Source organism: Saccoglossus kowalevskii, chromosome 13 (assembly GCF_978046115.1).
Source record: "Saccoglossus kowalevskii chromosome 13, keSacKowa6.1, whole genome shotgun sequence".
NCBI classification, from domain to species: domain Eukaryota; kingdom Metazoa; phylum Hemichordata; class Enteropneusta; family Harrimaniidae; genus Saccoglossus; species Saccoglossus kowalevskii.
Window position 1 is genome coordinate 8,675,516 of NC_140653.1, and position 15,962 is coordinate 8,691,477.

Consider the following 15,962-nt stretch of genomic DNA (forward strand, 5'->3'; position numbering starts at 1 on the left):
TTTGACAAAGAACTAGGGATTCTGCATGCTGAGAAAAATTCCTAAGTATCATGCTGGGAAGATGCTGTAAATTTAATTATACACTGGGTTTTATTTTTCGCCAACAAGTGAAATCCTCTAAATTAAATCTACTTTCACGTGAAAAATTATGGTACAATTGATTATTTCAATGGAAATATGATCAAAATTATTGTGCTAGACACGTCTCTTTCAAATCCTATACTTTAGGGTTGAGATAGTGATTTTTAGCTCCACTGTCTACTTTGTCAAGTGGAGCTTATATGAGTGATTGTCCGTCTATGTCAACTTTTTACTTTTTCGGCTTCTTGAAAACTACAAATCTGATTGCTTTGATAATTGGTGTATATGTAATTTGCGTAGACATCACTTAGATTTGTTCTTTTCATGATGTTATCTTTAATTCTCAAATTTTGGTGAAAAATGATGTTTTGAATTGCTTGATGAAAACCACAAGTTTGATTGTTTGATATCATACATATAGGTACCTCGGGTGGAATATTCTCAGATTTGTTCATTTATTATAAAATGATATCTTCAATTCTCTAATTGAAATGTGCATTGCTGAGAGGCTGCTTGTTATATACAATACCATGATAATATGAAGATGGATTTTGTTTATAAAATTTCATTACTATAGTAACATGTTACTTCATAACAAGAAATGTATACAAGAATCTATATCTACTGGTGCCCATTTCTCCAGTAATGTTAATTATTGGGAATGGAAGGAAAGCATACACTCTCAGACTTACTTGCAGTATTGCCATTGGGTTTGTTGCATATGTGCAGTGGTCTTGGTGTAATGGCACGTACTGTTTGACCTTGAAGTTTCTGGAAAACAGGTCTATCAAGAGCTTTCTCCACAGAATAAATAGACAGTTTGCTTGCCAGTCATGACTACACAGTCTCTGGGATGTCGCATTGGCTGCACTGTTTCTGACCCCTGCCAGGTACTTGGCTTCTCGCTCTATTCTCTACACATTGCCCCAGCAACATCTGGAGTGGAGTCAAACTTCAACAAACCTGAAAAGGATTCTCCTTGGAGCATGGTTGACTCAAGTGCATAGGAAAAAGTACATGCATATCACCCGGACCTAACACCATCACGCATCTTTCTTGCAAACACTAAATAAACAAAGTTTAGTAGCAATCACACATGGTAGAGACAGTACAAAAGTTCAATGCAATTCATATCAAACTGAACATCGTCAAAAATGACATGTATACCATTATTGAACCATATTTTGATATCAAGTAATCTGGGAAAAAATCCCCCCCCCCCCCCAGATGCCAATTCTACTGACCAGTTAGCCCACTGGGTTTGTAATATCGAATGTTGGTAAGGCAAGTATGATGAGCGTAGTAAAAAGGGTTTACAGTAATAGAACAAACAACCCCCCCCCTTCCAAGAGTCAGATCATAAATTAATTGTAAACTACTTTTTTATGCACTCAGAAAAAATATGTACATTTCATTTACTGTAAAAGCATTTATTTTCACAGGTATTTTTACTTTCACTATTTTGAGCATACTCAGAATTTTAAATTTGCCAGGGAAACAGTTCTAACTTCACATCGATTTAATTTAGCAGATTTCACTTACTGTAAAATACTTTATTTTAGCTGGAATTAATTTTCCCTTAAAAGATTTGGGGTCTATTGTAGGGAATTTATTTTCATTTATGTTTGACAAGTTGAATGTAAAATAAAGTAAAGAAATATTCACTGGATTTTATTTTCACTGAATCATCCCTTCAGTATCAGCAAAAACAAAACCCAGTGAACAATGAATGCTTTTACAGTATTCAAAACACTTCATAACTATCACACTGAATCTCATGAGTACTGTAAAATGACTAATTTTCACTGGGTTTAAATTTCGCTGATTTACCATTTCAGGCATATTCAGTGGGTTTTAAATTCACGGTTTTATCATTTAGATAATGTGTTCTATGCTAAATTTTACATATTCACTGGGTTTTAATTTAGCGCATTTTCCAGTCAGCGAAAAAAGCAAAATTAAAACCCAGTGAATAATTAACCCCTTTACAGTATCTTAACATATGCAAATGCCCATTTTTTCCCAATTCATTCCCCCTATCAGTGGAGATGATCCAGTGGGTGATTAGTGCATTTCCATAAAATTACAAGGACCACAGTTTTCCCAACACTGCACGTTTGTCGTCAGTTCCAGTGTGATGTAAAAGAGTTGTGTTGTATTGTCATATGATCCATATCTCACAAGACAAGGCATGATGAAATTACTGTGTGGCACACAATGTTTGGATTTATGTAGAAGCAGAATACTAGAGACTTGATATTTAGACATGGTAATTTTGTTTATAATAAATTTAATAAAGAATACATTACAATAAATATAACATGTTAATACAGCGGGTTATATATTGTTTTCCATTTTAAATTCACACAAAATTATTTATAAAGAAAATAATAAATCATGTGAATCTCTTTGAATATATGCAATATTTTTATATACACTAAACATTTATTTGATTGGTAAACAAGAAATGCACAGAGGAAAGACCAAACTCAGTCGAACATTTAGCACAAATAGTTTAAAGTGCTGATTTTAAATTGATGAAATAAGTTTTTCAGAACTTTTCAAAACCTTTAAACTGTCTTTAAGGTCTGAAAAATGAGGAAATGCGGGTAACCCTTTTTTGAAACTTACACAGGAACCATGTAGAGAGAATAAAACAACTATAGTCAGTATAATGGGAAGCCAAATACTACTTTTACATAAGTAACAGTGTTGGTGATAAATATAGTATCAAAACATTCTCTTTCTGGTGTGTTGACTTATTTTCAATATCATTACCAGCCAAACGATAAAGTATCATCTGACTCGAAATATACACGAAGTAAGAAAAATGTTGTACAGCAGGAGCTATCTAAATCCTTCAACATAAAATGGGAAAAGTAAATTAGCATTATAGGAAAAACTGAAAAGACTAAATTCCCACTATTGTACTGCCATGATTTTTTGTAATATTTAATTGTGCCATGTACAACATTTGGGAATTGCACAGTTTCATTTCATAAACAATTTTATGCACACAATCTAGCAAGTAAGAATGAAATAGCTTCCCACATCAAGGTTGGTTCAGTACCGCACTTCCCCGATCATAAGGCCATAAGTCATTCCCTCCAAATTCAAGATAGTCTCAATGGACACGATACCCGGAAAAGTAAAACAATGTCCAACGACCAGGTTATCATATTTTCGGTGTTTCGAAAGCTACTACTCAAACAGATACAATGTATGGATTACCTCAGTATTGCAACATTGGGTTTCATCTTGAGTAAATAACAGAAATGTTGTGAACCATGTTGTGTACGTTCACCATGCACAATTAATGCGAGTTTTCTCATAAAAGCACGAACCAAACTACCGTATCAGTCACGATTTTCATGCAATGAAACATACTTTTTACATGCATATTTTAATAAATGTCGTTCACGCCCGGTAAAAACACCCTGGGTCTATAATCGGGGATGCCCTCAACTGATTAAATGTTTAAATATAGAAGAGTGGGCTTATACTCAGGAGGGACTTATGATTGGGGAAGAACAGTAGATAGATTGAAAACCACTACCGGTAGACCGTGCATCCATATATGGAAAAAGAAACGTGTGAGTTTTAGACAAAGACAGACATATATCACACACAGAGATTAACACACAGTATCATTTCACAACCAGTAAGTCTGCGTTGATGGTGTGAGAAAAGAGAAGACAATCAGTGAATGTAATTGTCAAAACCTTGTTGAGTTTCTCGTCCATTCTTAATTCCAGTTACACGCATCCTCATCTCTTGCTCTTCCCGCTCTAGTTTCTCCATATGCTCCCTCATCCCTCTTCCTTTTCCATTGACCATCGCCATGGCCATGCCTCTTCCCATTGCTTTGTGCATCATCCCATTTCCCATCATTCCAGCATACTTGGAATCTACCATCGTCATAACTTTAATATCTTTTCCAGGCGGGATCTTGAAGCATCCCAAATCCACACTTTCCACTACAGCGGCATACAGCATGGCTTCTATTTTTGCACAGCCAGACAGACTGGTTGTTGAATAGTCCATGTTGTAAAACTCTAGACAAAGACTGAAGTACTGTTTCATATATGGTACACCAAAACAAATTGGTGGTGGATTTTTGACTGTAATATACAAGTAGACATATAAAATAAACAGAATTGGCCTACTATACCACAAACACATGCAAGGTCAGAATCCGGGGGTCAAAATATGCCACAATACATACATCATGGCGGCAGCAAAGTGTCAAACCATACCATCATGGGCATTGTATAACTTTACAGCGTCCAAATATATTAACATTGTATATGTCCTGATTCTAAGTACAACACATCCTACATTTTCTTTGTTAATTTTGGAACAATTCCAATAATTTGTGTGTTATTTTGTGAAAAATATGTTGACTTCCTCATTTATGATTAGATTGCAGTACATGTACCAAAGCATTGGTTTATTGATATTTGTTTCTTTCTGTCAATATTATTAACTATTACTTTACATGGTTTTAGTGTAGAACTCTTACCTGAAATTGTTTCATTGTAGACCACATCACCACCAAGTGATATAATAAAAGAGAAGCCAATTTCTTCTGGTAGATATGATATATTCATACACACTGTGGAAGAAAAAAAATAGTAGCGAGAATAAATGATTTGTAGTAGTTTATGGTTATTGCAAGATAGTTCAGCTTGCAAACACCAATTTAATTTACATTTAGAGACAACTAATCAAATGACAAACTTCTTGATGTAGATTATTATGAACATTTTTAGCATCGTTCAATAGGTGATGATGTATTTACCGGTACTCACTCACTCATGAATATTCAAATCATGGCTCCCTAATACATGCATTTACTCATGAATATTCAAATCATGGCTCCCTAATATATGCATTTACTCATGAATATTCAAATCATGGCTCCCTAATACATGCATTTACTCATGAATATTCAAATCATGGCTCCCTAATACATGCATTTACTCATGAATATTCAAATCATGGCTCCCTAATACATGCATTTACTCATGAATATTCAAATCATGGCTCCCTAATATATGCATTTACTAGTAGCGAGAATAAATGATTTGTAGTAGTTTATGGTTATTGCAAGATAGTTCAGATAAAATACACTTCTATTCCAATAATTCAGCAGCTTGCAAACACCAATTTAATTTACATTTAGAGACAACTAATCAAATGACAAACTTCTTGATGCAGATTATTATGAACATTTTTAGCATCGTTCAATAGGTGATGATGTATTTACCGGTACTCACTTACTCATGAATATTCAAATCATGGCTCCCTAATACATGCATTTACTCATGAATATTCAAATCATGGCTCACTAATACATGCATTTACTCATGAATATTCAAATCATGGCTCCCTAATACATGCATTTACTCATGAATATTCAAATCATGACTCCCTAATACATGCATTTACTCATGAATATTCAAATCATGGCTCCCTAATATATGCATTTACTCATGAATATTCAAATCATGGCTCCCTAATACACGCATTTACTCATGAATATTCAAATCATGGCTCCCTAATATATGCATTTACTAGTAGCGAGAATAAATGATTTGTAGTAGTTTATGGTTATTGCAAGATAGTTCAGATAAAATACACTTCTATTCCAATAATTCAGCAGCTTGCAAACACCAATTTAATTTACATTTAGAGACAACTAATCAAATGACAAACTTCTTGATGCAGATTATTATGAACATTTTTAGCATCGTTCAATAGGTGATGATGTATTTACCGGTACTCACTCACTCATGGATATTCAAATCATGGCTCCCTAATACATGCATTTACTCATGAATATTCAAATCACGGCTCCCTAATACATGCATTTACTCATGAATATTCAAATCACGGCTCCCTAATACATGCATTTACTCATGAATATTCAAATCACGGCTCCCTAATACATGCATTTACTCATGAATATTCAAATCATGGCTCCCTAATACATGCATTTACTCATGAATATTCAAATCATGGCTCCCTAATACATGCATTTACTCATGAATATTCAAATCATGGCTCCCTAATACATGCATTTACTCATGAATATTCAAATCATGGCTCCCTAATACATGCATTTACTCATGAATATTCAAATCATGGCTCCCTAATACATGCATTTACTCATGAATATTCAAATCATGGCTCCCTAATACATGCATTTACTCATGAATATTCAAATCATGGCTCCCTAATACATGCATTTACTCATGAATATTCAAATCATGGCTCCCTAATACATGCATTTACTCATGAATATTCAAATCATGGCTCCCTAATACATGCATTTACTCATGAATATTCAAATCATGGCTCCCTAATACATGCATTTACTCATGAATATTCAAATCATGGCTCCCTAATACATGCATTTACTCATGAATATTCAAATCATGGCTCCCTAATACATGCATTTACTCATGAATATTCAAATCATGGCTCCCTAATACATGCATTTACTCATGAATATTCATCATGGCTCCCTAATATATGCATTTACTCATAAATATTCAAAACACAGGTTCCTAATACCGATGTTTACCATGAACATTTAAACTGCAGTGTGCATGCAGCACACACAAAATACTAGTTTGTAGACAAATTAAATAAAGAATGGCCATACCTGCTGACAGGGAAAGTCAAAACAGAACAAATTCAACTGAACAATGGTCATAATTCAACCAAATGATCAAAATATAAATAATGCTATAGACTTACCGGATGTATTCAATTCAATTTTCTCAACAATCAAATCTGCACAGCAACCACAGGAAGTGGAGTTACAATCACATCCTGTAGACTCCAAATCTGTAAACAATTAACATTGACAACTGATTTGTAAATTTTGTAAGTGTATCATCCTTTTTCCCAAAAAAGTGACAAATTCAATCCTACAAATTATTTTTTGTTATTGTTGAGCTCCACTAAATTGGTAAATGACAAGTGACAAATCTAAGGATGCACATCTTTCAAACACATGTCAAAGTATGGTTCACACAGACATTACAATAAACTCTATTTTAAAACCGCAGCCTCCCTAGCAATCTCTTTTACAACATTGCAATATTCCTTAGGAGCGTTTGTTTTGATCTCAGCACATTCAATCCCAGCATGCCAATGTTCCTGGAAGCAACCATTTTTAAAAAGGAGCTAAGTGGTAAAAACAGCAATGAGGAAACCGTATACAATGTTTAATTTGGCAAGAATTCCCCCATCCCTAACCCTAACCGTATACAATGTTTAATTTGGCAAGAATTCTCCCATCCCTAACCCTAACCGTATACAATGTTTAATTTGGCAAGAATTCCCCCATCCCTAACCCTAACCGTATACAATGTTTAATTTGGCAAGAATTCCCCCATCCCTAACCCTAACCGTATACAATGTTTAATTTGGCAAGAATTCCCCCATACCTAACCCTAACCGTATACAATGTTTAATTTGGCAAGAATTCCCCCATCCCTAACCCTAACCGTATACAATGTTTAATTTGGCAAGAATTCCCCATCCCTAACCCTAACCGTATACAATGTTTAATTTGGCAAGAATTCCCCCATCCCTAATCCTAACCGTATACAATGTTTAATTTGGCAAGAATTCTCCCATCCCTAACCCTAACCGTATACAATGTTTAATTTGGCAAGAATTCTCCCATCCCTAACCCTAACCGTATACAATGTTTAATTTGGCAAGAATTCCCCATCCCTAACCCTAACCGTATACAATGTTTAATTTGGCAAGAATTCCCCCATCCCTAATCCTAACCGTATACAATGTTTAATTTGGCAAGAATTCTCCCATCCCTAACCCTAACCGTATACAATGTTTAATTTGGCAAGAATTCCCCCATCCCTAATCCTAACCGTATACAATGTTTAATTTGGCAAGAATTCTCCCATCCCTAACCCTAACCGTATACAATGTTTAATTTGGCAAGAATTCTCCCATCCCTAACCCTAACCGTATACAATGTTTAATTTGGCAAGAATTCCCCCATCCCTAACCCTAACCGTATACAATGTTTAATTTGGCAAGAATTCCCCCATCCCTAACCCTAACCGTATACAATGTTTAATTTGGCAAGAATTCCCCATCCCTAACCCTAACCGTATACAATGTTTAATTTGGCAAGAATTCCCCCATCCCTAACCCTAACCGTATACAATGTTTAATTTGGCAAGAATTCCCCATCCCTAATCCTAACCGTATACAATGTTTAATTTGGCAAGAATTCTCCCATCCCTAACCCTAACCGTATACAATGTTTAATTTGGCAAGAATTCCCCCATCCCTAACCCTAACCGTATACAATGTTTAATTTGGCAAGAATTCCCCATCCCTAACCCTAACCGTATACAATGTTTAATTTGGCAAGAATTCCCCCATCCCTAATCCTAACCGTATACAATGTTTAATTTGGCAAGAATTCCCCCATCCCTAACCCTAACCGTATACAATGTTTAATTTGGCAAGAATTCCCCCATCCCTAACCCTAACCGTATACAATGTTTAATTTGGCAAGAATTCCCCCATCCCTAACCCTAACCGTATACAATGTTTAATTTGGCAAGAATTCTCCCATCCCTAACCCTAACCGTATACAATGTTTAATTTGGCAAGAATTCCCCCATCCCTAACCCTAACTCCAACACTCACTTCCAGTTACCCAATTCATTTGTATATACCCCCTCTAGATAACTATAGATGTCCTTAGGAGGGGCATGTACAATTAAACGGGGAGTGCTGGAGGGTAGGGGTAGGGTTAAGGATGGGGGTACAAAAGGAACTCTTTCCTTTAATTTTTTTATTTGATCGCAAAGATAAATTTTCTTTTAATTTTAAAAACCCTGTGAAATATAGGAAGGAATTACCATATGCAAATGAGTGTTGAAGACTAAATCATAACACTGTTACGAATGTTCCGAGGAATATATTGAATTGAGTTCTGTACTGACCATGACACAGTTTTAGTGACAGACATGAAAACACAATGACGTCACGGTAATCCTGAATCAAATTTTCCCTATCATATCACTTACCGTTGTTGCTTATGGATGTTTCAGTTTTAACCACGTAAAATAGACATAACAGAACCACGGGAAGCAACAGTGTTGTCTTCATCGCATCAACGAAATAAAAGTCGGGATAAAAGCTGCCTTGATTCGACGTCACTTCAACTCCTTGTGAAAAGTAAACACTTCCGGTTGAGCGCGCCCTCTGGTGGCTATTTAATTTTCTTAGGTCATTTCTATGGTTTCATGCAAAGCTATCGTATGACGTTTCCTCGGACCTTCGGTTGTTATTGTTGTTAATAATAACAGGCGGGGCTGTTAATTTCATTTATTCAGTTTATTCAAACAGGTAGTCTACACCAAAACATGACTTGAAAACACAGTACGAATTCCAAGCCCGACACGGTTTATATGTATCCATTCTGTGATCCATTCTACAATATTTAAGTCAGGGCTAAGGATCCAGTCTGGAACGATTTCATTTAAAAGATCCGTTCTCTCTGGTACAACCTTTTTACCCGTGCACACTGCGACACGGCCAAGGAAGACACCTACTTTTAAGCAAGATTACTAGTATAACATAATACTAGTGACCAGTTATGGACAGATCACGGGGAAAAGGAAAAGCGAGCAGCAGATCCGGCGGTGCGTCTAGAGGTGCGAGCAGAAGTGATGCCAGCAGCAGCAGAGCTGTTGTGCCACGAGGTAGACAGGACATGGTCGTTACCGGTTCATCCAGTGGAGGTGCCAGAGGTAGAGGGGGAGAAGTTATGCTGGCTCCGAAAGGTACAATCACGAGTGTCTTTAGTCAAATTTATTATTCTATTTATAATAATTATTTTGATGTGCCGGTGTTGGACATTGTGTTTTTTTTTTTATTGTTTTTTTCCAAAATTGATATTTTAGGCTACACAATGAGACCAATCATTCCAGCTGAAAAGAAAGAATTAGTATCGGTTGCTAGGGCAATGCATAGAGAAAAATTTGGTCCAAGAGTTCAGGAATTATTCAATCCTGAAACTGAAGCAGCTGTGGAGGCCATCAAATCAGGTAGTTAACATGTGTTTCTGGATATGGAGGCTGACTGTGGAGCCAGACGGTCAGCGAGCATACGTGGCTAATTGCAAATCCAGACATTTAGCCTATGCAAGTGTCTCTAGCCAACTGTGGAAACGGACAAATGATCTTGTAATTGGATGTGGGATTAAAAGATAAAATGCAAAAAGTAAAACTTTTTGCAGCTATAATTACCTAAGAAGTTTAATACAGAAAATGAAAAGAATTAGGGGGGTGGCAACATCATTCCTAAGAATTTGTCTCTGGAGTCATGAACTAATTTACATATTCAATTTGATCCCCTCCCACAATTCACTAACTCATTTCCATGATCAAACATCCTGTTGAAATGGTACTACTTTATACTTGCATTTTTTTAAAGGGTGGTAGTCATAGCGTTGCACATGTGCAACATTTGTGTTGATAAACATTGATTTTCCCACAATCTAATGTGCTCTTCTAATGGAAATCACAAGTATGAGGTTTGACCTGGGCACGTCTTGAACTAATTACCGCCGATGACTTCTTCCATACATCCCAATCACCTAAAAAATACCTAATTAAAGCTTAGTAACATTTCAGTTTGTACTCGTTGATCTCCGCAACAACCAAAGTCTTCCCATCTTTGTTTCTATGAGACCCATATATTTCGTGCATGCGTGGCGCGACGACTACTGGACGTTTAAACTTATTTCACAAATACCAGTAATCACAAATAATCACAACACTTAGTGAATGAATATTGCATTAACCTCTCCTTTGACACAAACTCACGTGATCAAAAATCCTGTGGCAGTGGTACTACTTATACTTGCGTTCTTTTAAACTTATTCCAGCAATCGAATCACTGCAATTTCAAGTGTTTTAAACAAATTAAAATACACCAGACCATTTGTCTTGATGTGGACAATAGCAATAACATTGAGACAAAAAATTCCAGGATAAAATTAAGAGTTAGTTCAACATCAAATGTTTTTTATAATTAATGGGCAGTCGCAGACACAACATGACATCTGTATAAAATTAAAAGTATGGATAGAGACAATGTTGTACTCTTGTGTCAATTACAGCTGAGGGTTAGTATTTACAAATATTTATAAATGCATTTACATGTATAAGCTAAAGTACAGGTTTCTGCCATTCACTGTAGTGAGACAATGTCTCATGAATTTGTAAGTATTTCAAATTGTATCTGCCATCGATGAAGAGCTCTTTTTACAAGACGCTTTGTACACCAATTCAATATGAAGATATTGATCAAAAAGTGACAAAGGATGCACCTCTTCTATGGAGTTTTCTAAAAATATAATTTTTTTTTTAAATTATAAAAAATCTAAAAAATACAGTATGATAACAGAAATAAAAAAGATGTTTCATATTACATTGATATTATAGCCCCATGACACTGTAATGAATCAATGAACATTGTCAAGTGATTTATGACTAACTTTCTCAAAAATAATTTGTGAAGGTTTCTTTCTTAAAAATCTTATGATTGTTCACTACAGGTGTCTACATTGGATGGCGTTGTCCAGAATTTAAATGGGACTGCATACGTGTGGGCAGAGATTCAAGATGTTTCTGTGGGCATTTATTGTTAGAACATGCACCATACAATGGTAAGAATCAATTGTCCATCTGCCCTCAAGTAGGGAGATATGTATAGTGCAAATTGAGGCTGAGCTAATATCTTTCTTGTTGGTCTTAAATCTACTGATATTATGGATATTATGCATTATGGTGTTACCTAATTGCAAAGGTTGCTGAAACTTGTTCAACTTTCTATGCTCTTAAAATAACTCATCGTAATGTACATTACAAATGTTGTCCATGGGTGCGCCACCTATAGAGGCCTGTTTTACAGCATTTTTTGTAGAAAAGAGTATACAGAGAACACTTTTTTTCTATTTATTGGCTGCTTACATACAGGGTCATCTTTTGAGTTTTTTATGATTACTTAAACACATATATTTTAAAAACTGGTCTGTTTGCAATCTCAACCCTGCGTATCCAAACTACATACAAATGCAAACCGTCATTATTCTAAAGAGTTTAGAAATTCATAACCAGAAACATTTTGTGTGCCACAATGAAATAAGCGTATTCAACAAGATGTGTAGTGACACTCATTTTTTACTTTTTTTTCTGTAAATATTCACGATATTCGGAAAAAAAAGAAATTTACATGATATACACTAAACTTGTTATACTGTAGAAAAGATATTCACTGAGTTTAATTTTAGCAGATTTAGTGTTGCTGGGATATTTAGTAGGTTTAAAATTCACTAGATTGTGAAGAAAACAAAATATACTATTTGAACATTCAGTAGGTTTTAATTTAATGACAGTGACAGTTGTACCAAATTAACTGTTAACATACAATTTGTCAATATGTTGGAATTTTTTGCATATGACAGGGCGCAGTACCAGAGTTCCATGCACGCAGGGTGGTTGTTTATGTAAAGCGTTTGCCTTCGTACCAGGAAGACCGGAAGATATAGGAGAGTTTTGGCACCAGAAAAGACGAGGATTTGACCGTAGTGCATGGCGTGCAAAATGCCGATGTAAACATACGCATGAAGAACATGATCCAAATGGAATGAGGCGATGCAAGGCTGGAGGTAAGTGAGTGAATGAATGAATGAAAGACTGCCCTCATAGTCTAGTTCTGTGTTTATGACTAGATCGACCGCGTGAGCTCACATAACGCTTACTTCAATCAAGGATAATTCAGTGTATCTTAGAGCACCTTGATACAATCAATCAAGTTGTCTTAGAGCACCTTGACACAACCAATCAAGTTGTCTTAGAGCATCTTGACACAACCAATCAAGTGGTCTTAGAGCACCTTGACAAAACCAATCAAGTTGTCTTAGAGCACCTTGACACAACCAATCAAGTGGTCTTAGAGCACCTTGACACAACCAATCAAGTTGTCTTAGAGCACCTTGACACAACCAATCAAGTGGTCTTAGAGCACCATGACACAACCAATCAAGTTGTCTTAGAGCACCTTGACACAACCAATCAAGTGGTCTTAGAGCACCTTGACACAACCAATCAAGTGGTCTTAGAGCACCTTGACACAACCAATCAAGTGGTCTTAGAGCACCTTGACACAACAAATCAAGTGGTCTTAGAGCACCTTGACACAACCAATCAAGTGGTCTTAGAGCACCTTGACACAACCAATCAAGTGGTCTTAGAGCACCTTGACACAACCAATCAAGTGGTCTTAGAGCACCTTGACACAACCAATCTAGTGGTCTTAGAGCACCTTGACACAACCAATCAAGTGGTCTTAGAGCACCTTGACACAACCAATCAAGTGGTCTTAGAGCACCTCAACACAACCAATCAAGTTGTCTTAGAGCACCTTGACACAACCAATCAAATGAACAAATTCTTTATCTTTCACCAATTATCATATTCTCCTACATAATAACGTGAAGCAGTTTCAGTATAAACATCCCCATAAATGAATAAAGTACCTTAGTAACTATAAAAGCAACATGTTCATTAGTGTCCCATGCAACATATACAATGCATATAAAAAAATATATTCTTTATTTTTACAAAATTTGCATCACACTCAACAGTGGCACATTAACATATCGCTTGCTGTTCAATTTGTCTCTCCATTCAGTCAGGGGATGTGTTAAACTAAATATATACTAAATGTCACATGACATTTGAAAAATAAATTATTAATTTTCAAAATGGCAATTATAGTTGCCTTTATTTCAAACACTGGAATTTTAAAATATCATTTGAACTTCAACTAACAGTTTCACAGAATTGTGTAAATCTGATTGGTTGTTTTATTCTCATTGTAGGGTGTAGATGCAGTGTCTTTGATTCTCCTTTTGTATGTGCAGCATGTGATAGACATTACGAGGATCATGAAACAGTGTTTGAAACTGAAGATGAACGTCATAGAAATGGAATCCCATATGGTAAGTCAGTAGGAAGTGACTGTGAAATACTTTATTTTAGCTGGAATTAATTTTCGCTGAAAAAACTTTTTGGGTGATCGCCACTGCCCTTTAAGTGTTTCAATGGATCACAAAACACCTAGTATATGCTAGTAGTTGTGTAAAATCATTAAATGAATTATATGAAAGTGAACAAAATATAATAATGTCAGTTACAGATTATAATAGTTGGAAATTACGTATACTTGCAGGTGAAGACTATCTACCGTTTGCCGAGATGCCAGAATTACGTAATATGGCTTTGACAGGACACGATGATAATCCTGGTATTTACAGTGCATTAGTAGAAGGGGAAGGCAGCATACCTAGAAATCAGCGAGCCATCACCCAGGATACACCGTACCGACCTGCGCCATCTGGATCATCATTCAAACCTTCATATGACTGAATATGTCATCCATATGAAAGTATAATATGGTATCACCTCTCTTTTTCACCCAATCAAGTAGTATGTCTTTTTTTGGATTAATTTATATTAGGTGTTCCACAACAAAACCTGTATGAATAATAGTACGCTCATCCAATGTTCTGGGAGAAATTCACTGCATATGAACTCAAGTTCCATATTACATTTCAAAGGAATATTGAGTAGAATACAAAAACACAGAGTACACTTACAAATTTGTGCTTGTTTTTTGTAAACTATTGTCATGATACACAATAAAGAAGTGGAAAACAAGTATTATGCAGATTAGCTAATTAATATGCAAAGAATTATCAGTAATCCAACTACAGAAATAGTATGTGTGCACCAACCAAGTTTCCATCCATTTGAAGAAACGTTTCGGATATAAACAAATTACAGTAGTTACTTAGTATGCTAATGTTTGAAAATTACTGATTCTCGTATGCCTGAGACATGTACAGTATATGCATGTACTCAATTTCAGGTAAATTACTTACAGAATAAATTCCAAGGCTAATTAGCTAATTAATATGAATAAATTAATTAGAATTTACCAAGTTTCAACATACTTGTGAAAATAATTGTGAATGTACACAAAAAAACATAAAAATTTGTTTATTATTCAAATTACCATGCATATATTTGTACCAATATCTAATCAGATCTTAAGTTCTCCATAAAGTATCTATTTTCTAAATTGCATTCCAATCCATCCTTGGGTTCTTGACAGTGGCGGATCCAGAGGGGGGGCCAAGGGGACCATGGCCCCCTCCAAACGCATGAAAATGCATCTGGATTACGCATAGCATCGTCCGAATCGCACGGTCCCGTGTATTCGACCTATAGGCCTGGACCCCCCCCCAATACATTTTGCTGGATCCGCCCCTAATTCTTGAGATATTGATGGAATAATATTTGACACAGAGACACAGACATTACCTCAGATTTGTGCTTTTCACCCAGAGCCAAAAATACATGGTGAATAGGCCTCTTTGGTAAACCAATACCAATTATCCTGTGTAGTCATAATTATTTTCACAATCTCCTGATCTACGATTCATTGAGCCAAATTTGGATGAAGTGTCATTATAAGCCTTTTTGTTGATATTTACAATACTGTGATGAAACAGAATGCTGTCTGTATAATTTCATTCAATTGGTTGTATTTGAATTTGTGTAAATAAACAATAGATTTCACCCACTCATGTATACCTAACTATATATTCTCTGTCAATGTATACATGGCATTTTATTACTTCATGTCTACACAGACTTTTATTTAATGTATTCACTGGTAATAAAAATGTTATCTGTATTAATCATGTTGATTTTTTATCTTTCACATATACTATATACACCCGCAAT

At 35.5% G+C, this 15,962-nt stretch overlaps 2 protein-coding genes across 2 annotated transcripts; one reads left to right on the plus strand and one right to left on the minus strand.

The window, feature by feature from the left end:
- Positions 1-2,340: 2,340 nt before the first annotated feature.
- Positions 2,341-9,337, minus strand: LOC100368219 (uncharacterized). Its single transcript, XM_002732675.4, has 4 exons — positions 9,168-9,337; positions 6,847-6,936; positions 4,604-4,696; positions 2,341-4,202 (listed from the first exon to the last, which is right to left on the minus strand). The coding sequence occupies exons 1-4, from the start codon at positions 9,247-9,249 to the stop codon at positions 3,781-3,783; spliced, it is 687 nt and encodes a 228-aa protein (XP_002732721.1). The 5' UTR covers positions 9,250-9,337; the 3' UTR covers positions 2,341-3,780.
- Positions 9,338-9,408: 71 nt separating this feature from the next.
- Positions 9,409-15,916, plus strand: LOC100368368 (protein FAM221B-like). Its single transcript, XM_002732676.4, has 6 exons — positions 9,409-9,926; positions 10,047-10,190; positions 11,705-11,815; positions 12,614-12,817; positions 14,033-14,152; positions 14,383-15,916. Exons 1-6 carry the CDS (start codon positions 9,740-9,742, stop codon positions 14,577-14,579), a joined length of 963 nt encoding a protein of 320 aa, XP_002732722.1. The 5' UTR covers positions 9,409-9,739; the 3' UTR covers positions 14,580-15,916.
- The last annotated feature ends 46 nt before the right edge of the window (positions 15,917-15,962 follow it).